The sequence below is a fragment of the Hippocampus guttulatus genome, chromosome 16 (assembly GCF_054856545.1).
Source record: "Hippocampus guttulatus isolate MCC_2025c chromosome 16, RoL_Hgut_1.0, whole genome shotgun sequence".
In the NCBI taxonomy this organism is placed as follows: Eukaryota; Metazoa; Chordata; class Actinopteri; order Syngnathiformes; family Syngnathidae; genus Hippocampus; species Hippocampus guttulatus.
The window spans coordinates 8,833,871-8,857,689 of record NC_141276.1 but is presented as its reverse complement, the minus strand read 5'-3'; the positions used below and the strand labels follow the sequence as shown (position 1 = coordinate 8,857,689).

The window sequence follows — 23,819 nt, the reverse complement described above, 5'->3', positions numbered from 1 at the left end:
CGCTGATGAGAAGCCTCGTATGCGGCGGGGACCGCGCCGATAAATTAGGGGCGCCCTTCTCGTTTACTCATCAGAGCTAATGAGCCTGATCAAATTACCTGGAGGATCGTAATTACAGGCCAGTGGCAGCCATTCGCTGGGGAGGGGGGGGGGCGGAGCTAAAGATGATGCAACTTGGCTTGTGTACACCCTGGGTGACATTTGGTACAGTAAAATCTATGGCACGGGTGGGCAGAGGGTTTTTTTTAGTTTTATTTTTTGAAACGGAAAGATGGGCCAAGTCATTCAAACGTGCATGTAAAATATGTTAAATACCTCATTTTAAAAACCAATTATCAACAGCTAAATTAGTTCAAGTGGACTTATATTTGTTGTTTAGCTGCAAACGACAAGAATGAGATAACGGAGTATGAAGTGGTGTCACAGACAGTTCAAACAACAATAATAACAAAAAATACAATCGCTACGATAAACAACAATCAGTCAATGCATTTTTTTTTTTTATGGTCATCATTCTCAAGGATCGCCAAAAATACAAGACATAATCTGATCGAGTGAAGAGCATCGACAAGAAATGCAATTGCAAAAATTAATGATTGTGGACAAATGTTAAAACGCACACCCACACGCACCCACACACATTTCATGCAGTCTTTTGTCACAAAATCACATGAACACAAAATTTCAACGATTGGGGCAAAATTCACATGCCTGATTGAGGTATTTTAAAGCATTCTTAAAATTAATTTCTAAAAAAAAAAGGCTTTCTTGCACTGTAGTATTTGTAGTCCGCTCTCGCTGATTTCTGTACTTTGCTTTGAAATGTCTTAAGTTTTCCAGTGCTATTAAATTTTGTACTTTTAAGTTTTGTAGAGCACATTGAGTTATCTTGTGTAGGGAAATGCGCTATTTACACGAAGCTGCTTTGCCTTACCTTGAACTGAAATTGTTGAACCGTTTTGGCCTTAACTATGTTCAATTTTGGGGAGAACATTCAGACAAGTGTCTACTCGCTGTGCCACAACTTCAACAAACCCAAATGAATCAAAATATTCCCCGAGTAATACAGTGCACTTGTACACAAACCAGATTTAGTCACATATTGTTAAATTCATTGGGGGAAAGAAAAATGGCCTTAATATGCATGTGAAGGCTTTTGGATACAATTTATGTGGGTGTACCTATCGGTGTATTCGGGTAAGTGCATTTCGATGGCAAAGTTCCCCCACCAAGATTACAAATTCAGTTCAAAAGAGACTTTTCATACAAATTAAGCACTTGACGGCTAATGGCGTATTCTAATGAGCAGCCCTGGACACAAGGGCTCACCTTGCGAGGATTCCATTTCATCACGTGCGCGCACACAAATTGTTTTACTTATGAATATTAATGTGCCCTCTAATTTGAGGCTGTTGTTAATGCTTGTCGCTCGGCGCTTGCTGGGCGAATCGGTTCCCGTTCCTGTTTCCAACCATGTATCCCCCCCGCAGCCCCCACCCCCACCCCCGCCCTGACACTAAGCCCTTCGCCTTTGATTCTTAATTGCACCAGTGCAAGCATTTGCAGGAGATGGGGCGCAAAGCTTTAATTAACTCTAATATCGCACATTCAAGTCTCGACTGTCAGACGCATCACACGCGTGCCACTTCTTCCTCTTTTTTATTTATTTATTTTTTAAAACACACCAAACATCCTCTCAGAACTCAGTTCCGACTTTGTGATCACCATTTCACGCATCTCGACGTGAGCTGTGTGTCATATCAGTTGCAGTTCATCTACATCTTACTTTTGCTTTCATGTAGAGTTGCTTGGCCCAAAATAAAATTTAAAAAATAAATAAAATTGAGGGGAAAAAAAAAAGCATTTTTAAAACTAAGATGTGCGTCAGCAAAAGTAAACTTTGGAATTAAACTACAGAATGCAATTTTGGGAGAAATTGCGTGCGAATGCTGAAGAGCTGACACTGCACTGAAATGCCGTACAATTAAGTAAATGGTGGAATGTAGGTTGAAAGTTTAAATGGTTTGGGTCAAGAAATGTGGAAGGAGGATGTCAAGATGTAAAATAACGGTTACATTTGTGAAATGAATAGTGTAAAGTGTGAATTGTGAGGAATATAAGGGATTAATGGAGTGTTGAAAAGAGCTCCCCGAGATGTGAATAATTAAAATTTGCAATGCAAAATACTTGAATTGACTGTCTTGGATGAGTTTTTGGTGTGGAAAATGTGTGGGATTCTGGGGAAAAGCAGGAATTTTCAAGACATGAGGAAAGTCGTTCTTCACTTCCTTCATGGTTTGGAATCTATTCAAATTTGAAGGGTTTAAAATTGGCTGAGAAATGGGGAGGCGAGAAAAAGTGGGCGGAGTAAAATATAAAAAAATGTTAAAAAAAGGGGGGTGTAGAATAACTTGCCTGTATGTGCCGCATATGTGTGAATACTCTTCAGCTTTCGCGCCATAATTCCGCCTCATGCACACGCGCACACAGAGGCTAATCTTCAAAGGCTTTTTTGGACACCAAAGTTTAAAGTTGCTACAGCGCGCCTTCCTTTCCAACCTAAAAATGCGAAAAGCGAGGAGGCCGCACATTCAGGTGCGGCGCAATCGCCGCGCAGATATTAGTACAGAGTAATGTTTAATTAAAGCACGTCAGAGGTGTGATAAGGCCGCACTATAGTTTATAAGCCTTGGCCGCCATAAGCTAGCGCCGCAGCTAATCCTCTTTCATATAGCGCTACTGCGTCGGCACGGCTCAAACTTGCTCTCTCTCTCTCTCCTTTTTTTTTTCTTTCTCCGCAGCATTTATAAAATTAGCAAAGAAATTAACTGTCTGCAAGTGTGGCAAATTGGATTTTGCAAGTGGTGGCTGTGTGTGTGTGTGTGTGTGTGTGTGTGTGTGTGTGTGTGTGTGTGTGCCTGTCTAAGAAGAGTGTGTGTGATAGAGCATAGCCAGGCTGCCACCTACAGTACAAAATGGAGCCTGCTCAACACGTGTGGCTTCCTTAATTAACAAGAACCACCCCCCCCCCCACGTCCTCCCCCATCCCTCTCTCTGTCTTCTTCCCCTGCTAATGTCGTTACAGAAAATTTGTTAAAATCCATTATTGAAATTATTAATGAAATAATTTCAATTTGGCTGGGAGACTGTGGAAGGATTACACGTGTGTCTAATATGCACATAATGCACCAGGAATGATTTCGACAGCCCACGACCTACTTTTGACCTCGCGCCACCTGATTGGCTGCATTTTTTGGGTAAAAGATTAATGACTCATTCAGGTAGCGCAGAGTGACAAGCTATTATCAAAAGATAGACGTGAAAGAATAAATATAGGATGCCGGGTAGGTGTGTGTGTGTGTGTGCGTAATATGAGTAAGTGACAGCAAACTAATAATGTGTGAATAATCAAGACAACAATATGGCTTCCAAAATTGGATGTCTTTTACATTGCAGTCAAAAAAAGAATACAAACAAGAGCACCAAGGGAGTCCAGACCTCAGCCGATGTCAAAGTTTTTACAAAATTGTTCATGCTGCATTGTCGCAGTAATCCTGCCAGAGCGGCGTGCACACATGCCGGTCATCGGGGCTAATTTTAGCTTCTTTTTTTTGACACTTCCAATCAAAGTCAGAAAAGGCACGATTGTGGAATGTCTCGGAATAATTATCCTGAGCGATTATCTTGCGGTGTGGTGGGAGTGATTTTTCCTCCCCTACATGCTTAGAAATCAGTCAGAGGCAGCAAGTGCTAAAGTGGAACTCAACAGCAACATCTTTTTTTTGCAAGAATATCGAACATGATGGCTTCCGACACGTAACCATCAAGCCGTAGTTGCGGGAATAATTTGCTGCGATAGTTAGCATAACTGTGGGCATAACTAGCTTCAATAGCTAGCATAACTACAAACTAGCTGATTGTCTGACATGAGACCATATCATATCATCAGCCCATAGTTAGGCTACGATGACTAGCACAGCTACTGGCAGAACGAGCAGTCACAGCTAGCATAACTAGCTGAACTACGAGTTGGTGACATGATTTCTGATGTGACACCATCATGTCATCAACCCCAAAAATAGGTTGCGATACCTATCATAACTGCTAGCATATCTACCTGTGATAAGTATAATTGTGGGTTGACGAGTTGTTGGTTTCGTGCCAGAAACGATCACATTAACCTGTAGTTGTTATTGCAGCAAACACGGCTAGTCCGCTACTATTTTCTGAGCCGTGGTCATGTGACACTCGGTGGCCATCTGAGATTGAAAATTAATGAATTCATTTGTTAAATTGTTACTCTACAACGTATTATAAATCAATCAATTTTCACAAATCTTAAAACCAAATTCAGCTACAATGAATTTGGTTAAAATGTTAAAATCAGTGTCTGTATCCCGCTTTATGCACACAATGACATCAATGTTTCAAACATTTGGAATATTATTCCACCCGTCGCTTACTTCTTCGACCAAATAGTTTTGAAATGGAGGATTTCCTTTTAGGTTTGCCTTTCTTTACTCCTACGGAGAGCAAAAAGAAACAAACACACACACAAACAAAAAATACAAACTAAAAATGGGCCATCAAACGCAAAAATAACATTTAAAGATTGTATCAAAAACTATACATGTACCCAAATTTTCCATCATTGTGTTCAGTAGCTCGTCCTCCACCAATTCCCTGAAAATGGGCAAAAAAATTTGCTTTAACGAAACAATTGTTTTTTTTTCTACTGAAAAACTCAATGTCCTCATTGGTGATTCGAAGCTGACTTAAAGTCGACTGCAAAAAGGGACGTATTTTATGAATGTAAAAACCCTGTTGGAAAATAGCATTTTTTTTGGGTCCCTCATAACACAACACTAATCCCCCCCACCTGAGGCGGTCGTCATCCAGGACCTCCACGATGGCGTTCCTGCCGTCCACGATCTCCATCAGATTGCGCAGCAGCATCTTCTCGCGCACTCGCTCCTCGGCCGATTTGACGCCATCTATCGCGCGCAAAAGGAGAAAGTCGGCTCACAAAGCGCAAACGTTGGAGCGCCACATCAAGTCTTACCCGGCTTCTCCAGCAGCCTGCGGAGTTCCCGCTCGACGTTCAGCTGCTGCCGCTCCAGCTCCTGAGTTCTCGCTCTGAAACGTCACAAAACATCTCCGTCTGAAGCAAATGATCTGAAGCGCGTTGCTTCCTCAATTTCGGCTCACAACACAAAGCAAAAAACAAACAAAACAAACAAAAGAACTGACAGCTACTCACGTGTAGACAGGTTCCGACTCTTTCCTGATGATCATTTGTTTTTTTCGGATGAGTTTGAACCAGTCGACCATCAGCGGGTCCATCAGGAGGTCACCATCGCCCTCTGAAAGCCACCAAAACCTGTTGCTCCAAGAATGTAGACACTACTTCGAAGGACACGGTGATCAGTTTTGCAGTGCTGTTAAAGCAATGTGGGACTTTGATTGATGTCCCGTGCATGCCCACCCAATTTCGTATCAATCTGCGAAACTACTTTTTGTTTGCTTTTTAACTGTACAAGGGGTGCTACTGAGTGATTTTTTTTCCTCCGCTCTAGTCCAACAAACCTCAATGATCATTTAACGTGTTAAATGTGGGCCTTCGACTATACTGAGAAGCTAGACAAGATGATGTCTAAGTAACAAAATCCTTCTCATGTTTCCCTTTAACTCTCACTCCCAAGGACGTTTTTAAACGTCTTTTCAAACTTGGTCCAGAATTGGCTTGTACTGAATGAGTTAAATGCCACAGTGTAACGTGTCTCTTTTTTTCTGGAGCGCCTCCATCCAAACAGGGAGGAGGAGACGAGGGCGCACCTTCCTCGCAGCGGCGAAGCTTCCTCTCCAGCTCCACCCCTTCCTTCTCCAGCAGTGCCAGGTTCGTCTCGATGTCGTCCAGCTCGCTCTCAATCCGCTCCGCCAGGATGTGATAAGACGTGCACTGATATAAAAACAAAGCCCATTCAAGTCCTTTCATAATTTGAGAAGAAAAAAAAAGACTGAGTTGATAAGTTAAATGAAGAAAAAAAAAATTAAATTTTCACTGTTAATTAATCTCTTAAGAGACTTAATGGAGGGAACTTACGGAGGGTGACCTCATTTCAGCGCCGGAGGCGTTGGTGGGCGACAAATACGTTCCCTTTTTAGCGCCTAAGAGGTAGATGAAATAGGATTTAGACGGCAGCTTTTGTCACATCTGACTCTACCTGACGTGGTTTCTGCCAAAAGCCACATTTCATCAACGACGACGGCGGTTAAAGCACGCGCGTGTTCAAAGTGACGCGGCGTACCTGATGGGACGTCTCCCTTGGAGGTCGGCGAGCTAATGGACTCCGCAGCTGGCCATCTGGCGGAGGATTTGACAGGCGAGCGCCTCCTGGCAGGATCGGCTGGAAGAAGGAGGAAGGCGATCTTTACGTCTTATTGGCCTGCACTCGTTTCAATTTTCAGCACAAACAAATAAAGGCCTGGAATGTGCCAGGGAAGATTCCAATGCGTTTTTTTTGTTGTTGTTTTTTTTTTTTATTATCAACAAAGTGTCATTCTCAACGTATGTTATGAACTACATTGATTTGAATGAGCAACTCACCAAGATGCACGTACCCTGCAGGTGAAAAAAAAACAGGATGAGGAGGCGGTCGAGCCACTGGAGTCGCGGGGGGAGTCTTCGAGGTACCGGTCGGGACGCCGGAGAACGCCGTGGACGTGAAATCATGCTGATGTTCTTTTCTGGCAGATTCTGCGGCTCTTCTGTGCAACGGAAGAAGACAGAGAGGCCTCGGCTTGTCATTTGAAAGTGCTGAGAAGCAACAGCGCAGATAAATGTCACACTGGAGTCATTAGTGGAGGATAGGGATGAGAAGACTGGCTGTTAAGAGGACGATAAGATGGGGGAAGACGTGGGGGGGTGGTGGTAGTGCAGTTTAGAGATGCGAGTGAGATTAGACAAGATCAAAAGTGGCAGGTCTAATAAGACACTTAGTGATACTGATAGGCTTTTACCTTAGCGGCTCCGCTCTGGTTTCCACACATTTCGGCTTGGGAGGATCTGGCGGCAAAATGGGACATGTTGGTTGAGCGCAGGACTTTCTTTGGGCATTTGAAAATATCATTCCAAAGGATTAGGAAATATCATTTTATTTTTTAGACTAGACAAATATTAACCTTTTCAGGGACAGCGGTTACTACAGTGGACAGCTGATCAGGTTATCAGGTTAAAGGGTGCATGAACAGCTAAAATATGGAGGATGGATTCTAAAATTTTCTTGTTTGCTTCACACCCGTTGTTGTTGGGTCAATACAGTATAATGGAGTGGATATTTGATCCATGCATTCAGAAATGTATTCTGGAAAATTAAACATAAAACACAAACATACCAAATTAACTCATTCACTCCCAAAGACGTTTTTAAACGTCTTTTCAGACTTGGTCTAGAATTGGCTGGTACTGAATGAGTTAAGCATCTATTTTACACTTATTCGGTCCAGATCTAAAATGATGATACATCTGATTAAGACGTGAGTGTGTGTGGTCCTATGTGGCTAGCCAGTTGCACGAATGAAAAATTGTGCCCCCCCCCCTGCAGCATTCCCTGATTTACATAATCTAATGTTTTAATTATCTGACCACAATTAAATATCTAATCCAAATAAACGACTTCAGCTTGACAGATGCTAAGCGCACTGCAATAATGGTGTTACATGACAGTCATAAAAAAGGTATTTACTGGCCCCCTGTGGCATTCTGAGAAAGTAGCAAAGCGTTCATTTGTGCGGCATTTATTTATTCAAGTGGACGACTCGCCAGTGTCTCTGAGAGCGGAGGCCGCTACTTGACTGGTGAGCGCGTCAAACAAAATCAGCGTATGGCAAATGTTGCCCTGTTTTGTATGAATGAGGGGCAGACAAGGGGTCAGGTTGGGTGTCTGACTCAAAAAAAAAAAAGTTTGATGAATTTGCTCACCTATGGGAGCCGTCGACCTCGTGGTGCTATATTTGATCACCTCAGGGTGAAAATTTCTCGCTGGGATTTTACTGCAGTGGACTTTTGGCGGCGTGGAAATTTCACCTGGACTGGACTCTGCTCCAAAGCTGCAGAATAAAATTCACAATTCAAAGTGTTAATAATTCTTTTAAAAAGTTGAAATGGGGGCAAAAAGGGTTAGAAATCAACGTGTACCGTTTCTCTGCCGAGCGAATCGTAAACAGACGTTTGTTGTTATTGTTGCAGTTTTGCTCGGCCATTTTCTTCCCCGCTTTGCCCGCATCCATGCGCGGCCATTGCGGGAGTGCCAGAGGCGCCGGCGGGGGCGCCGCTTGGAGAAAGTTCTGTCGCGCCGCTTGAGTCTTCTGTGCCGAGGTGGTCCAGCATTGAATCGGGGGGACGAGACGGACGGGTTTGGAAGAAGGCGCCGGTTGCGTGCTGATGACGCTTTCTAACAAGCTGGACGCCGACTTGAGCCAAGCCTCGGCGGGAGGTTTGGAAGTCTTGTCGGGGTGTACGCGGCAAACAAAAGTGTCGGGATTCTTTCCGGGTTTGTAGCCTCCCGCGTGGAGCGTACCCGAACACTCGCAACATCTGGAATGGTAAAGGCAATCTTCATTAGAATGCTGTTTTTAGACTAGTGGGCCCACATTTAACATAGTGTCAAGAATTTTTTTTTTTACTTGACTTGCCCTTTAATCTTAATGGATCGTACATTTTAATTGAATTATTTAAATGCTTTTATTCTATTGTTTCCGGTTAATATTCAAATTGTGCAGAATGTTACAACAGCATTAATTTCGGAATATTACTGCCGTCTCTAATGGACATTTAGGACTACTAAGCTCCTGTATGTTAAACGATGACCATGAAAGTGATACTTGATGAGATTTTCTTTTTTTTTTCGGTGGTATTTAGTTTGAAAAGTTTCTTACATGAAACAGCTCCTGTGAAAGAGCTTGCCGTCCACAAAGTGTCGTTGGACCAGGTGAACGTGACTCTTGCAAGCCACGCATTTGCTGTTGAGGGATCCACTTTTGCTGGTGTCCAGCTTCTGGAAAGCAAACTTCACAATAACAACTGGAGGAGACGCTCAGGCGTACCCAATGAAGTGACCCCCCCACCTGAGCGGCAGCTTTGGCCAATTTGGGAGATGTCCGGCCGGGAACAGGGGGAGGAGCCTGATTCTTGATGGCGGTTTTGGTTGGCGAGGCTTTGGGAACCAGTGGGAGATTTTTCTTCTCTGACGGGGACTCCTTGGAGCTCTGCGCCGAATGTTTCACTCCTACCGAAGCGGAAGAAAAAAAAGTTTGACGCAATATGGATTGTTTGGATGAATATTTGAATAATATCAAAACATTTAAAAACAACAGAGGCATAAAAACCATTTGTAATTGCTTTAAAAAAATCCTTTCTATCTTATTTTTGAGACCAATTTAAAAAAAATGAACCAAATGCACGCAAATAGCTAAAATATTGCATCTGGGATTAAAAAGCCTGAAAATGAAATGCAACATTCTCACTGTGTGGTCGTGCTTTGAAGTAGTTGTAATACTGCGAGACGTAGGTGAGAATGCTGAGTCTGTCGGGGATCCTTAAGGCCACCATGTCCTCAGCGTCTAACAGAGCTGGAATCCCCAACTCCTCCTCGGCCACCTGAAAAGCCTTCAGAAGGAAAACACTGATAGTCAGGAGACTCGCGTCACCGGTCCGACAATACAATCGGCTTTAAATAGACCTTGAACGGCTCACTTCCTCGGGGATACAACAGGAAGCAACATGGACATGATTTTTTAAATGTGATGTCTGATTGTGACAAGTGGTTGCTTTTGTCCAAACTCTTTCTTATCTAACAACAGTGCAGGAAAGGCTACCCGTCATGAAATATACAACGGCGTCCGTGACCATACTCATGTTTCCTTTACCAGGAGGACTCGATGGGAGGTGTGCAAATGGTCACAGAGCTAGCAGCTTGGCGGCAGGAAGTCAACTTCCGCGAGGTTGTCAGTCATTGACAAAACGGCAAAATGGCTTTAGTCGTGTTCACTTTGGAGGATGGGTCCTTGAGACTTTTTTGTGCATCCTCTTACGATAGAAATGTGCAACCAATTTCATGTTGATCAGTGAAACCGGTGACCTGGGTTGATTTTTTTTTTCTTTCAACGGCACGACTGAGTGAGCTTTGAATGCATATATATATCTTAGGGTGTTGCTGTCTTGTTAAGTTTTCGGGCATGTCGCGGCCCCCAAATGCAATAAAAGGGGCCCCTGAGAGGAAAGAAGTTCCCTCCAGCTGCCTTTATCTAGCGGGTGCACATTGCTGGAGGCGTGACGTCACACGTCAAGTTTTAAAGGGCCGAACGAGATGACGTCTCACCAGCTTGTTGTTGTCAAACACGTCCTCCACGCGGAGAGAGTCGTAATCTCTGTACAAACACAAAACAAACCCACACAGAAGCATAATTTCGCCCCATAATGCAACTTTTTATAACTGTGAGAAACACGGCATATAAGGTGCGCCACAGAAAAGTGATCCGGAAATTATTGATTTACTCCAAATATCGTATTTTTGTTCATCTGTCTATCCCGTCGACGTATAATGACAAGCGGAACATTTAAATGGCCTCCCACTAGATGGCAGAAGTTACAGATTTAACCAGAGATACACCAATAGGATAGAATGTACAGTAGGTATCAGTCATGACGTAATACAACAAAAACAATACCACGTTGTGTGCGCTCTGCAGTCAGACAGACAACAAATTTGCACCGGTGTTGCGACATAAACTTTTAAATAACAAATTACATCTGGTAATGAGTGTCCAGTACTTACATGAGGTCGGGTCTGTGTTTGTGGATGAGGGCGCAGAAGGCCAGTCCGCTCCGGAACGACGTAGTCATGTTAGTGATGTTCACGTCCCGGTAGCCGTCACACTGAGACCGGCACCACTGCTCCAGAGCCCGGATGGCAGACATGCTCCCAAAGAGCTCGCTAATGTTTGGAACCAGTGAGCAAAGTAGGAAAGAGGTGTAAAAAATATCAGGTAGAGGGGGGAATGGAAGCGGGGTAGGGAGGCGCAGCTGCGTCCTGTTGGTTGACGAGTGAGCCATTGGCTTGGGTTTCTGCGCTAAATGACGCGCAACCGCCAAAGTTGACAGCGCGAACGAATGGAAAAAAAGGTTGTCTCGCATTTGTTCGAAACTCAACTGTGGATATTGGCATACAAATATACAAAAAAAAAATGCGGGCCACTGTAAAGGTATGTAGACTGTTGAAATAACTTGAAACAATTGAGCAGCGGATTAGCGTTCTGCGCAAGTGATGCGCAACCGCTGACTCGTCACAAGTCAATTGCGCAAAATGTGAAGACTCACCTGTGGAATAGCTAAATAAAGACACAATAGACGTATTGAGTGAGTGGTGAAATATGTCTGGATAACATGCTAGCCGTATTGTTTTTTTTTTTTTTTTTTTTTAGTTTTGCTCACTTGCAAAATTTCAAGCAACAGAATTGTTTACTACAAGAAGCATTGGCATCAGCTTGATAGCACACTAGCTGACCAACTAAATTAGATTTGGTCGCTTGGTTTCTAGACTCCGAATATGCTGTTATATTTGTCATTTAAATTAGCATGGTGACAGATTAAACACAATACAGTCACGATCAATATAGTACATCCATACTTTCGTTTGATGGAAACGTTTATGTAATTTATTAATTTTTATCTGGGCAGAAAGAGTCAGCTATGTTAATTAGTGTGTTCATATCCTATAAACACAAATGGCCACTCTATCATCTTGTGCACATAAATTCTTAATCCTGTGTGCAAATGTTCTTATCGCATATGTCCAAGATTTACACTGCAGATTAGGATTCAAGTATGAAAAAAAAGAGAATTGTGCACTTAGGATAAAAATGTGTTCACACGATACTGTCTGCAAACATATAGAAGTTTATTTAACCCATATCTGCTGTGTAACATGAGGGGAGCACGTAATAAGCACGAGTTGAACTTGAGCCTTTGAGAACTTCCCTAAATACTGTCACATGTAAAGTACGTCGTTTATTAATTTAGTTTAAAAAAAAATACAAATAAGGCTTGCTGAAAATGCCCTCCTCATACGAGAAGACTCAAAGCCGTACTTGTTTTTCATTTGATCACTTGACGTTCGAGAAGTTTTTGACACCCATTTACAATAAGTATGTTGCGTTTCTTTTTTTTTTTAAACACACATTCAAATTTGCCGGAGGAACAGAACTGCTCCCATGAACTGAGGACCACCTGTATTGTATTGTCTGCCAATGAGGTTGTCCAGTAGGGTGCAGTATTTTACAACACTAGTTCATGAAGATAACGGTACTGCCACCATCATTTGAACATTGAAAACAGGAATTACTCCCAAGGTATTAATTTAAACCACACACGAGGTGTGTCAGAAAATTTCCACGACTGGTGTCACAAGTTCTTCCCAAGCACTGAACAAAGCTTGTATACGTGCTGGATGACGATAAACTCATGGTTGGCAGTCTGAGTCGAAAATATATTTTTTGTGACACCAGTCTCCTCGAACATTTCTGACACACCTTGTATTATGTTATGATCATGTTTGGTTTATTTTTCAAATGATGATGACACACACATTCTCGCCTTGTTAAAGTGAGTTAGTAAGAGAGAATAATACTCTAAAAGAGTCACGTAGCTGAGTTCAAATCTGGGCTCCTTAAAGGGCAAATGATTGATTTTGTTCCAACGAGTGGAGGTGCTTTCATCACATTTTGAGGCATCGTTGCTTGATCACATGACACAACTCAACGTGGTTCTATTTACAGTCAACATGCACTTGTTTTACTTGAGTATCAAACTCAAGGCCTGGGCCAGCTGTAGACCCTTCCAAAAGTATCCTTTGTATTGAATGTATACTGAAGACATTCGGGTTTCAGATCTCGGAATAACTGCGTTGAGGCCTGCGCCCCACTGACTTCACCAGACTGACGCATTCTTAATTCGAAATGCTTTTCCAGGCCTTCGCTGCGGTCTCTTTCAGTTCTTGTTTGTTTCTCTCTTCAGTCTCCTCTTCATGCATGCGTTATTGGGTTAAGGTCGAGTGATTTACTTGGCCAGTCTTAAGACTTTCCACTTTTTCCACCTGATGTACTCCTTTGTTTTGGGTCATAAACATGAGCATTTTCTTCCTAAAGGCAGAATTTTTGATACAGCTCTTGAGTGCAGGCCTATCTAATGAATTAGTAATGTCCAAATTATGAGAAATGTTACTCCAGCACTTTGACAGCGTGACGTTTATCTCAGTAATGGTGCTATGGTTAAAAACAGGAAGCAGGAAAGTGATCAATCATCACGCACGGCATCCACCTCCGGTGTTTGGACTGACGTAACGCCCGGCGACACGCTGACTGCGCCTTTGAGCTCGGCCTCGTGCTCTCTGGCTTTGGCCCTCAGCTTGGCGATGCTGCTGGAGCGTAGCTGCTCCGAGCTCTGACCCGCCGCCGCAACACCGGCGGCTTTTGTCCACGGGTAGTTGTCGTCGTCTTCCTGAGCTCGCGGCCAGTGCTCACTGTCAGAAGAGTCCATGTGATGTTTTAAATGATGGATTGTTTTATCTGGGACGTCTCCGCATTCCGCTTTGGGATGGGGCCCGGCACGCTTCCCCTGAAGTTTCAGCTGACGCCTCATCTTGGCACGCCGATTTTGGAACCAAACCTTGTGACACATTCAGAAAATAAAGATGCAGCTCAATAAATTAGAATGTAGAGTCATCGAAATGTTGCCAAGTAAATAAAAATATATTACAGTATTTCAATTCCAGAAGTGAAACTCCTGTTATACAAAAATATTTAAAAAATGTTTTACAGATGGCTAATTTCTACTTCCAGTACTATTTTTTTTAAATTGATTGTTTCTTGAGTAGCACTGCAATGCCCATATTTTGTTTTTGTTAGCTTCTACTTGTAGCTAATCATAAAAAAAAAATAATAATAAAATAAACCCCCACTAGTTTTCTGAACCTATACGCGTTTTATAATTGAGATGTAAATGTAAAAACGAAGACAATATGTATACAATTTACTGTAAAAAAATGTCACTTCACCTGTTCCATTTTCAGGAATAGATAAATATTCAGAAAGTGAAACAAAACTCCACAAAATTTCTACAAACTATTTTCATACTTACCATTAGTTTCCACTCAGCTCAACTTGATTTACGCTTCCACAACAGCCGCGGCGGTAACAACGCGCTTGGCAGAACTAACCTTTTTCACGCCGAAATACTACTTTTCCCACCTGTTTTTCATTGTATTTCTTAACCTTAAAAAATTAAAAAAATAAAAAACACGAGTGTCGTCAAGAGACACCGTAGCTATCAATCCAAGCGCGCTAAATAAACAAAAAGGATCGCAGAGCTTGAAATGAATCATGTTGCAGCTGCTTGAGCTCCATATTAGTCTTGGCTAGTGTGAGTTAGCAGGTGTGTAATCTTACACATCAATCTTGATGTGAGCTTCACACTGACAGTATGTCACGACATGTTTTTTTCAAAAATATTGTACATTTATTGTTTCCATGCAAACTATGTTTTCCATAGGCCATTCTTTGTGTATTTTTCTCTTCAGACTACATTACACAAAGTTTTCATTTAACTTTTTAAGACATTATGATGACCCTGGGAGCTCTGTGAATTTTCTTTGGTTCTAAATACAAAAAAATAAAATAAAAATAAAATTATTGTTCAACAAATAAATAGAAATAAAGCTACATTTTGCAAATCGGAAAAATAGTTTAATAAACATATACAGATATTTTAACAAATTTAAGATTTGGAGTTTGTACTTTTTTTTTTTTTGAATGCCAATATTTTCAATTTTACTGAAAATTAATATGGGCTCTAGATATCGGTGACTGGCCTCTTTGAAGAAGAAAAAAACATGTTTATCTGTAGTCACGATAGCAGCTTTACCCCCACCAAAAGATTTACAAAAAAAAAAAAAAAAGGTACAATCCTGTTGTAATTTTACATCTTTCATGGAGCAGGAATTTTTTTTTTCTGCTAAATTCATGAACCAGGAAGTTTTCTGACTCTGTAGGGATCAACAAACAAATAGTCCAGCTGTTTGGGTGAAAATACTGTTTGTTAAAAAATACACGCGAAAAGGACCTTGAAAAAGTCATCGCACATTGATTGGCAATGTTGCGAGAAAAATTCTTAAAATCGTTCAGCCCTTAAAACTTAATGATGCCATGACATGTATTAGGAAGCTAACGCAGGCTTACCTGCACTCTGGCTTCAATGAGGTCCAGTCTGAGGGCCAAGGCCTCCCTCATGAACACGTCGGGGTAGTGGGTGCTCTCGAAGGCCTTCTCCAGCTGCTCTAGCTGCCAGCTGCTGTAGTTGGCGCGGGCGCGACGCTGCTTCACTGGCCTCTGTTCGTCTGGGGAGGGGGGGAAAAGGAAAAAAAAAATTACACAGAAGCAAATGAATGCCAAAAGGCGACAAGGAGCTAATGGCTCTAGACTGGCTAATTAGCATTGCCATCATTAGGTCTGCTTCGGCACGGCTTCATAATTGATTGTTCGTCACGAGCTATTAGCCGGTCTTTTGTCAACATTTACACTCGAAGCTCACGTCTTATGACAATTGAGTACAATTTGACATTCACTAGACCACTGGGACTCAAACATAGAGAAGTCCGCCACATGATTGTCACACACGGCAGTTCAACAACTACCATGTGCGACCCTAAAGGCCAAAAAAATTAAAAAGCAGGGCCCGACTGATATGTATTTCTTGATTCCGATATTTGGCGGAATAAAATTCCGATAACCGATTAATAAGTCGATTTTTCTCCTCCATTAAAAACAAACAAACAATAAAATAGGGTTAATAACTTTTATTTTGGTCCCCTAATGCTCACTACACTAAAGACATGAATTACAGACAGGATTTCACTAATGATTCAAGCAGTTGGGGGATGGGGGGGGGGGGGTGTTTGTATGTGATGTGTATAAAAAAAAAAGTGAAAATCAAAAATCGGAAAGAAAATTGGTGATCTTTGCCGATTTTAAAAGAGCAAATATTGGCCAATGAAATTAATCTGTTATGCCCATTTAAAAGGTAGCACATTTTCCCATCAAAATAATCTTTGTTGCAAATTGATACTTTCAATTTTATTGTAAATTCATGAATTTTTTTAGAGGGGAAAAAAAGTAACATCAGAAGTTATTTTCCCAACAAAAGAAATACAAGGATCCCCCCACCCCCCTAATTTTAAAAGAGCCCATTAAATTAATTCATTAACTGTCAAAGCCAATTAAAAGTTTGTAGAGTTTGGCATGAAAAGTATTTTAACAACACTTTTTTTTTTTCCCCCTGAGACATATTAATTTAGGAGGCCCCCAAGCTACTCCGGGGCCCCAGGTAGAAAACCATTGCTCCATGAAGCATATACGTGGTACCGGTTGGACTCACCCACGCCATCCACCGGCGGACCCACGCCAATGGCCTGCGTGGCCAGCAACAGCGCCTCCTTGCATGGCTCCGGTTGCAGGTAACTCCTCAGCGACTCGTAGCTGATGTAGGGCCCCGCCGGGATGAGGATCTGCCGGGCCGGGAAGGTGTGGAAAAACGGGGCTGCGGGTGAATGGAAAACCGCAGGCAGGAGAGCAGAGACCAGTTGCCCGGGCCCAAACATAGCCGAGGGGATCCAGTTGCGGGCGTGAGTCCTACGCAGAACGCATCCCAGTGGAGGAAGGATCTCGCTGCTGGTTTACCAGCTGGTTTCTTTTGTGTTCAGGGCTCAGGGAAGAGGTAAGGTAAAAGGTAAAAGTGGTTTCGGGTGGTCCCGCCCTCTCGACTCCAATCCCCTTCCCAGTCACATGACCTCCTCTCCAATCTAACCCCGTCTCTCATCAGATCGTCAGTGTCGCGTTCACTCGGCCGGGGCGGGAAGAGACGTTCTTCGTGATCCAACGTGTCGCAACATCTTTTGCCGTCTGAGGTTTCAATCAGTCCCATGGACAGAAATTCAATCGAGAGGCCGTCTGTTCAAACATGAAAAATACTCTGCAGAGTCGTCAAACGAGATCCGAAAAGGCGGCGGCTTCCAGAATAAACAAGCGTCTGCTAACCGACAACTCGGGAGTGACGACGCTTTACCAGGAGCAGCTTTGGTGTTGATGTGCAACGACTCATGTCACGTCTACTTTTTAGGAGAAGTCTGAAGCAGGATACACACTTAGCGGTAATTGGGCCGAATTTGAACATTTTGTTTTTTACACATTTGCAATCTAAGGCGGAGAAAGGGCCAATTGTCAAATTTTTCCAAAATATCAGGAATGGGTTGAGTACGGATATCAGGGATCGGTATTGGCTAATCCTGAGGCTGCTGATACCAGCCACCGATACTTAAAACAAACAAAAAAAAATCTGACATCGACTGAGTGCTCCTGGGTAGAAGTCGACACTGTACTACAAGCAGTTGGACATATCGGCGAATCGTCATGATCAAAAGAGGTATTGGAACTTGGTACCGGTGGTTATACAAAGAGTGAATACTCGTATTTGTATCTGTCTGAAAAATAGCGGTATCGAACATCCCAACAAAAGATGGTGCGAAACAAATATTCTGTGGCGTGGGGTGAGTTCAAAGTGATTTTTCTTCACTGATCTGCTCAACATGGCTAACAATCGTCAATGTGAAACAAGTTTCATACTTAAGGTCGCGGATACTTATGAGAGATCAAAACAATAGCCAATGACGAAGTATGGTACTGATAATCGGGACAAATTGGAGCTTTTTTACCACCTTCCCGAAAAAGGACAGAAAAACGTTATCGGATGTCTTGGAAAAAAATAATCGTGAGCGATTATTTTGTGCTGTGTTGAGTGATTTTTATTTTCTCTTCCCGTTCTCCTTAGAAAACGGTCAACAGTCATAAATGTGCTTCAATAGTTATTTCTTTTCCACGATCTGCTCCGATAATCGTACATGTTAAACCTGGTGAATATTTCCATTTATAAACCCTTCTGCTCGACAAGGTTCTGCCAACTGGTTTTACCAACAAAGACAGCAAGCTAGTAGTCAACGCGAAAGGGGGCATGGATGCGATGTAACGATTCCATGAAAAACGCCTGGTCTGCGGACACCGGCAATCAAAGTTTATCGTTGAATTCCTCTCATCCGGCGTGCGTGTGACGACTGCGGCGGCGACATGTTGTCATTAACCGAATGTTACCAAACACGCTTAAAGCCCCCCTCAACACATTTGATACAGATTATTAACACTCCGTTTACGCGAACGCGCCAGCTGTGGACTCGGCGTTGACGGATCGCTGACGAGACGATTTGCCGCCGCGAATTAAAACGCAGGTGCGCGTCGATTTAATCTCATCGTCCGCAAACTACGAAAACACCGGCCTGTCAGCGTTTCATCGACGGCAACGTTCGGGTTAGCTTTGATCAGCCCGATAGGTCGGCAAAAAGAGACAAGCAGTCAGAGCGCGGGGATGAGTCACAAGGTGGCCATTCCTCGGCCCCTCACCTGTGGCCCTTTCATCTGCACCTGTTCAAACACTGATTTAACGCCTTGGCGGAGGCGGATTAGGCTTTCCGCAATGCTCTCACTCCACTTTCAAGGATTAACCGCACCGTAGCTAAGGAAGACCCCCTGATTGGTTTTTCAACGGTAACTTGACACAAAATGGCCCAGTTAGCGAGTTTTAAATTGCCGACCAGCCACAGTTTCCAACCAATCTTTCTCAAATGCACGAGTAATTGTTGCATCGTACTCTTACTGATTAAGGCAAATGCTGTTTACGTGTAATTTGTAAATTGTTATGTACAATCTGTTAATAAAGTCCCCGCCGCCTCCCCCAAGAAAACACACAATAATGGACAGCAACGCTTCTAAAGAATCGTTCAATCAATACTCACACATTATCTGTGCTAAAGCCTGTCTGTCTTTTTAGCATTCAAATGTGTGCAAACGGCAGTGAGCTGTGCAGTGTGTGTGCGTCTGTGTGGTGTTTGCACAGCGATTCAACATTTGTCTAATGAATTACAGCCAAATGAAGGCAGTCAGCCTCAGTCGGATGAGTATGAAAATGTGACATGTCATTAACAGCGCCCGGCTTCACTTAGGCTCTCATTAGACGTTGATCTTATCCATCCCGAAAATTACATTCCATTGACGATTTTTAATTGATGATTACCATTCATCGCCGCACGACATTTAGCACAACTGCCGCTTTAATTTTTTTTTTTTTTTACGGCTCAAATGGTCGGGAGAGCAAATCGTAATGTTGGCAAAGTCCTTCATGTCAGATCGTATCGTGCCACGGCTCGGGTGCCACGTGATTGTTGATCCACGTCACTGCTAAGAGTGTCAAAAGCTGATGTGCAAAAAATGAGTCGAGGAATAATTTGTATTGCGAACAAACTAACGCGGAAGCATCAGGTTTTCTTTCGGTTAGTTCAGAGGTGAGCAAACTACGGCCCGCGGGCCGAATCCGGCCCGCCGAAGGTCGGTCTACAATTAAGGTTCGATGTGAATGATTGCATTCATTTCAATTGGACTTGTAATGACAGACATTTCACCGCCAGGTGGCGCATTGACTTGAAGTTGCAGAACACAGGGAGGGGGGGGGGCGGGATCTTTTCGACCACCTAGGACCTCTGTATCGCTCTACTTCTACTGGTCTGATCACAACCCATCTGCAGAAATGTACAGGCTAAAATAGGTCATCAACAACACTGTCGTCATTTTAAAAAAGTATATTAATACAGTACGTTCATGCTTTTGTTCTGTTGATGTTTGATATGGACTGTCAACAAATGCAGTTTTTTTTTAATGTACCATAGCTCGTGCTGACCTGGCCCTTCTGTCAAATTTTAAAAGTCAATGCGGCCCCCCGAGCCAAAAGGTTTGCCCACCCCTGGGTTAGTTCAACACCGTATATTAGTTCATCTGACATACAAAATAAAATTGTAGAACTGCATAGTTTTTTTTAAACGGCATTAACATAATTTCACCACTATCTCACTTTTTCAATCACTTATTAAATTGACATAACGCATGAAAAATGTAATTGTCAATGTCCAATGGCATCCATCTATGTCCTAACTATTATTTTTTTTTGTAAAAGCAGAGCTATAGAAGAAAAAAAAGGTTTTTGTTTTGTTTTGTGTGTAAATGTTAAGCTACTGTATTTTCACTTATTTCCGGTCTTTGTATGGCAGTTAAATTATTTGACTTACTACTCATAATTTACAGAAATGAGCATATCTTGACTGTCCAGTGAAAAGCACATAAGGCCTAATTCTGCGTTTTATATGCAGAACTGGACAAAAATGCGGCTTTTTAAAGGGGTGGGGTTACATTTTTTCTATTGCCATTCTTTTTTTCTCCTGCTTTTTGGCAGGAAAATTTAACATACTTTCAAGGTCTTTTTATTGCTCCCTTTTATCAAAAACAACAAAAATGACAATTTTTTTGTGAGGATAAAAATGGAAAACAATGAATGAACAATGAGGATGCTTACAGTGAGAAATCCATAAAATTGCAATAACATGCATTTTGCAATGTTGAAACCCCAACGCAAATGAAAAGAATGCTTATATTAATAATGAAAATGTGAATTAGCATACACCCTCCCCCATGGTTTAGCAGTTTTCTTGTTTGAGTATAGTGTCACCATGCAACACAACTGATCGAAGAAAATAGCCAGCGGCAGTCCGAGCTCGACTAGCGTCCTTTGGCCACTCTGCTCCACCATAAACTACCGTTGTTATTAAACCTGCACCACTTTGCTCTGTTTGCCTCTTTCTCCACATTATCTTTCAGAATTGAGCACCTGATGGCTTTGACCTTCTCCTGACCAACCATGTTCCCAATTTAAAAAAAACAAACTTTTCCCAAATAGCAACTGCCCAGCCACCATCTTGTCTTGCATCTCTGACAAAGGACGATTCCACAAAGGGCACAAATTCCCTACACAAAGTCCAATCAGTTACACGTAACGATGTCAAGAGAAAACTGTTTCACCGAAATACTTTTGTGACGGCGGACAGAAATGCCAGCCTGTGCAGCCGCACGCATTGCACATGCCAGACACTGCCGCTGCCGATACCCACCATTTCGAGACTGGATGTTTCCAAATGTCTACCCACCCAGCTCCATTGGAGAAGTGCTTTGGAAAAAAAAACTTTTGCTGTCATTAGGCACTAGCGAATGAGACGCAGCCATTGACAGATTGCTAAATGTCTTTTCTTGCGATGAGTTAAGCTTTGGAGTTTGCTTCCAATGAATGAGCACAAGCTCAAACAAGTCAATTCCAAGTTTACCTCGAAAGATGTCTCACTGGTGGCTGTCTAAAACCCCACAAAAAAAAACAAAAAACACTCATTGTCTCGCTGCGAATAACACAAGCTCATCTCCGCGGTTAGCGTGTCATCCGGGCGAACTAAAGAACCACCAGAGAGGTGCGCGAGGCCCGTCGCGTGAAGCCTGACGTGAGCCGTCACCATTGTGGCCTTTAAGGCCTCCCTCAATTATCCACCAGCGTTTCTTTCAAAGCGTCTGTCACAACCTCAAGTCCTCCCCCAACTCTGTCCCTGATTATCTGGATCAATAGGCTTTAAAAGGACAGAGGGTGTGGGTTGAGTTTGGCAGGGGGGGGGGTAGCTGAGGGTCTACTATTAGATCCTAAATCCCTGTAGCGAGCTGTGCTCTCGGGACAAACGCAGGTGTCTATTCAGCCAGTCGACGATCCCGCCACACACGGCGTTTGTTCAGCCTCAAGCCCGGTGTAGACACTTTTCAACTATTTGGCTTTTACTCACATAATTTGAACACTCGAGAAAGCATTTGAGGAATGGGAAAGGGGGAAACTAAATAAATAAATAAAGCTTTTGTTGCGTGGCTTAAGTAGAATTGTCGTGTCATGAGTTCTCAAATTTCTTAAAAACTCAAGACTTTAAAGGTTATTTATTGTATTCGATTAATTTGATCTGTATTGTTTGCAGCTGTACAGCGCAGAAGGGGGCAGAACGCGAAAGAGAAAATCCCAAAAAGGTTTATATTTGTCTACAGATGCCACAAGATGGCACCCAAGCGCAACTTTTTTCACAGCGAATATCTACAACTTACTTCAACATAGTCCCTTGGCACCAAGATGGTCGCAAAGCAATACTTATTCACTTATTGCTTCGGCCTGAACACAAAAAAACCCATTAGGTGAATTTTAAGGTGAATAATGAAAAAATACTTTTTGAGCGAGATTTGCTTTCAACACAAGGAGTGTCAAGATCGATGCTCATCCGTCACATGCACGCAGTGTTGTGCTTAAACAGCTGCTTCCAAAAGTTAAAAAAACAACAACAAAAAAAGCGATTTCTTTTTTGTCTTTATTGGGACTCACTTTTCCCTACGACATCACAACTAGAAGCCATTCGTCGCTAGCCTCAGGCTCCGCCCTGTGTCTTCAAGGTAACGAAATACAGGCTCTGTAGTATTTAGGGCGGGGGAAAAAAAGTCACTTAATTGCATGAGATTAGGCTGGACCTAAAGCTCATCTTAGATTCATGGGAACTGTTTTAAAAAGTAAAAACAAAAAAAAAAAACACGGATCGACTGCCTCATTCTTGTCAAAGTACACGCTGCTAATTGCACAAACTGCCACTGGCTAGATGTGGTCGGACTTTTGTTAACAGCTTGGCGGAGAGCTATTCTCTAAATGGTTTTGAGTCATAATTCAATCAGCGCCCGTTAAAAGTTTCATGTAAGTTGGAGCAAAAGTGGATGTCACGCCTGAGGAGGCCTCAATGTCTCGCGCCTCCCTTTTCCCGGGTAATCGTATCCCGCGGGGCCAACCGTTTTAGTCTTGGATCAGGGGCCGTGGGACGAACCCAAGAGGCCCTCCGCCTGCTTTTCATGTCAGCGGCATCAAGGAAAAGCAGACGCCATTCAACAGCGAATCACACTTGAAACATCAAAGTGGCAGTGAAAAAGGCAGGCGAGAGACTTGTTTTTTTTCTTTCCAGGCAAGCACAAGTCATGCGTGGCTGAGGAGGAGATGATCTAAGGCCGCCGTGCAACGGAAAAGGAAGACGGCAAACAGACAGATGTGCGACGAGGCAGGTCGCGGCACATTGTTGAGGGGCGGGTGGGGGGGAGGCAGGTTGGGGAGGCTCAGAGACACAGAGGAACGTCCGCATTCCTGCCAAGCTGATCACTGAGATCAATACGAGCATCACGCGCTCTAGCGGGCGCGGGCAGCTGAGGACTCAGCCTGCTCTTCTACTCGCCGTCACTCATCACCGTTCCGCCCGGCTGCTGCCCGGCCAATCGGATACTGGCGCCGGACCAAGAGCTCAGGCTGTCCGGGCTTGTGCAGAAACGTGATAGATCACCATAAACACAGCTCTCGGCGAGTTACAGGACACCATACAGGTGCGATAAGGCATCAGGGGAGAGACGGATGTCAACGGGAGCAGTATACTTGTACATACGGTGTTCGGGGCTATATCACATCTTTTTTTAATTACAAAAAATATATACCTAATAAAAATACACCCACACACACACACACCCACACAAAACCTAAAAAATACGAGTAGAGTTTTAATGGGGTATTTTTACAGTAATGTACTGCCACATATTTTATATATATACTGTATATATATATATATATGCTTGTGTACATTTATGTGCAGTGTTAAAGGGGAATTCAAGTCAAAAAATTTCCTTTACAATAGTATGTTCGATGAATGGCTCAGCTTGCCAAAGTCACATGACCAAACCCA

General features: G+C 42.9%; 2 protein-coding genes across 4 annotated transcripts in view; both read right to left on the bottom strand.

Annotated features, from left to right (window-relative positions):
* The window catches only part of micall2a (mical-like 2a), an 89,480-nt gene extending 78,365 nt beyond the window's left edge, over positions 1-11,115 (bottom strand). The window contains exons 1-17 of one of the 3 annotated variants that reach the window (XM_086133645.1): positions 10,836-11,115; positions 10,380-10,428; positions 9,526-9,667; positions 9,127-9,287; positions 8,938-9,056; positions 8,198-8,596; positions 7,982-8,109; positions 7,021-7,066; positions 6,608-6,768; positions 6,309-6,407; positions 6,104-6,168; positions 5,836-5,959; positions 5,261-5,363; positions 5,063-5,136; positions 4,880-4,994; positions 4,637-4,683; positions 3,423-4,523 (exon numbers count right to left, since the gene is read on the bottom strand). In XM_086133645.1, coding sequence (XP_085989771.1) covers positions 4,444-4,523; positions 4,637-4,683; positions 4,880-4,994; positions 5,063-5,136; positions 5,261-5,363; positions 5,836-5,959; positions 6,104-6,168; positions 6,309-6,407; positions 6,608-6,768; positions 7,021-7,066; positions 7,982-8,109; positions 8,198-8,596; positions 8,938-9,056; positions 9,127-9,287; positions 9,526-9,667; positions 10,380-10,428; positions 10,836-11,113 — 2,190 coding nt within the window. In that variant the 5' untranslated portion in view covers positions 11,114-11,115 and the 3' untranslated portion in view covers positions 3,423-4,443. Of the gene's footprint in view, positions 1-3,422; positions 4,524-4,636; positions 4,684-4,879; positions 4,995-5,062; positions 5,137-5,260; positions 5,364-5,835; positions 5,960-6,103; positions 6,169-6,308; positions 6,408-6,607; positions 6,769-7,020; positions 7,067-7,981; positions 8,110-8,197; positions 8,597-8,937; positions 9,057-9,126; positions 9,288-9,525; positions 9,668-10,379; positions 10,429-10,835 lie in introns of those variants that run through there. The other 2 variants (XR_015103259.1, XR_015103260.1) reach the window with 2 other exon arrangements.
* Positions 11,116-11,940: 825 nt separating this feature from the next.
* On the bottom strand, positions 11,941-23,628 carry LOC147192930 (uncharacterized). The gene is made up of 3 exons (XM_086133774.1): positions 16,487-23,628; positions 15,292-15,449; positions 11,941-13,723 (listed from the first exon to the last, which is right to left on the bottom strand). The coding sequence occupies exons 1-3, from the start codon at positions 16,707-16,709 to the stop codon at positions 13,352-13,354; spliced, it is 753 nt and encodes a 250-aa protein (XP_085989900.1). The 5' UTR covers positions 16,710-23,628; the 3' UTR covers positions 11,941-13,351.
* Positions 23,629-23,819: the final 191 nt, after the last annotated feature.

Bases quoted from the DNA above. Each gene is read 5' to 3' on its own strand.
- LOC147192930 (XM_086133774.1), bottom strand. From the start codon at position 16,709: ATGTTTGGGCCCGGGCAACTGGTCTCTGCTCTCCTGCCTGCGGTTTTC. The intron at 15,450-16,486 runs GTGAGTCCAACC...CCCCCTCCCCAG, and splicing joins TCCGCCGGTGGATGGCGTGG to ACGAACAGAGGCCAGTGAAG. The intron at 13,724-15,291 runs GTAAGCCTGCGT...ATGTGTCACAAG, and splicing joins TCATTGAAGCCAGAGTGCAG to GTTTGGTTCCAAAATCGGCG.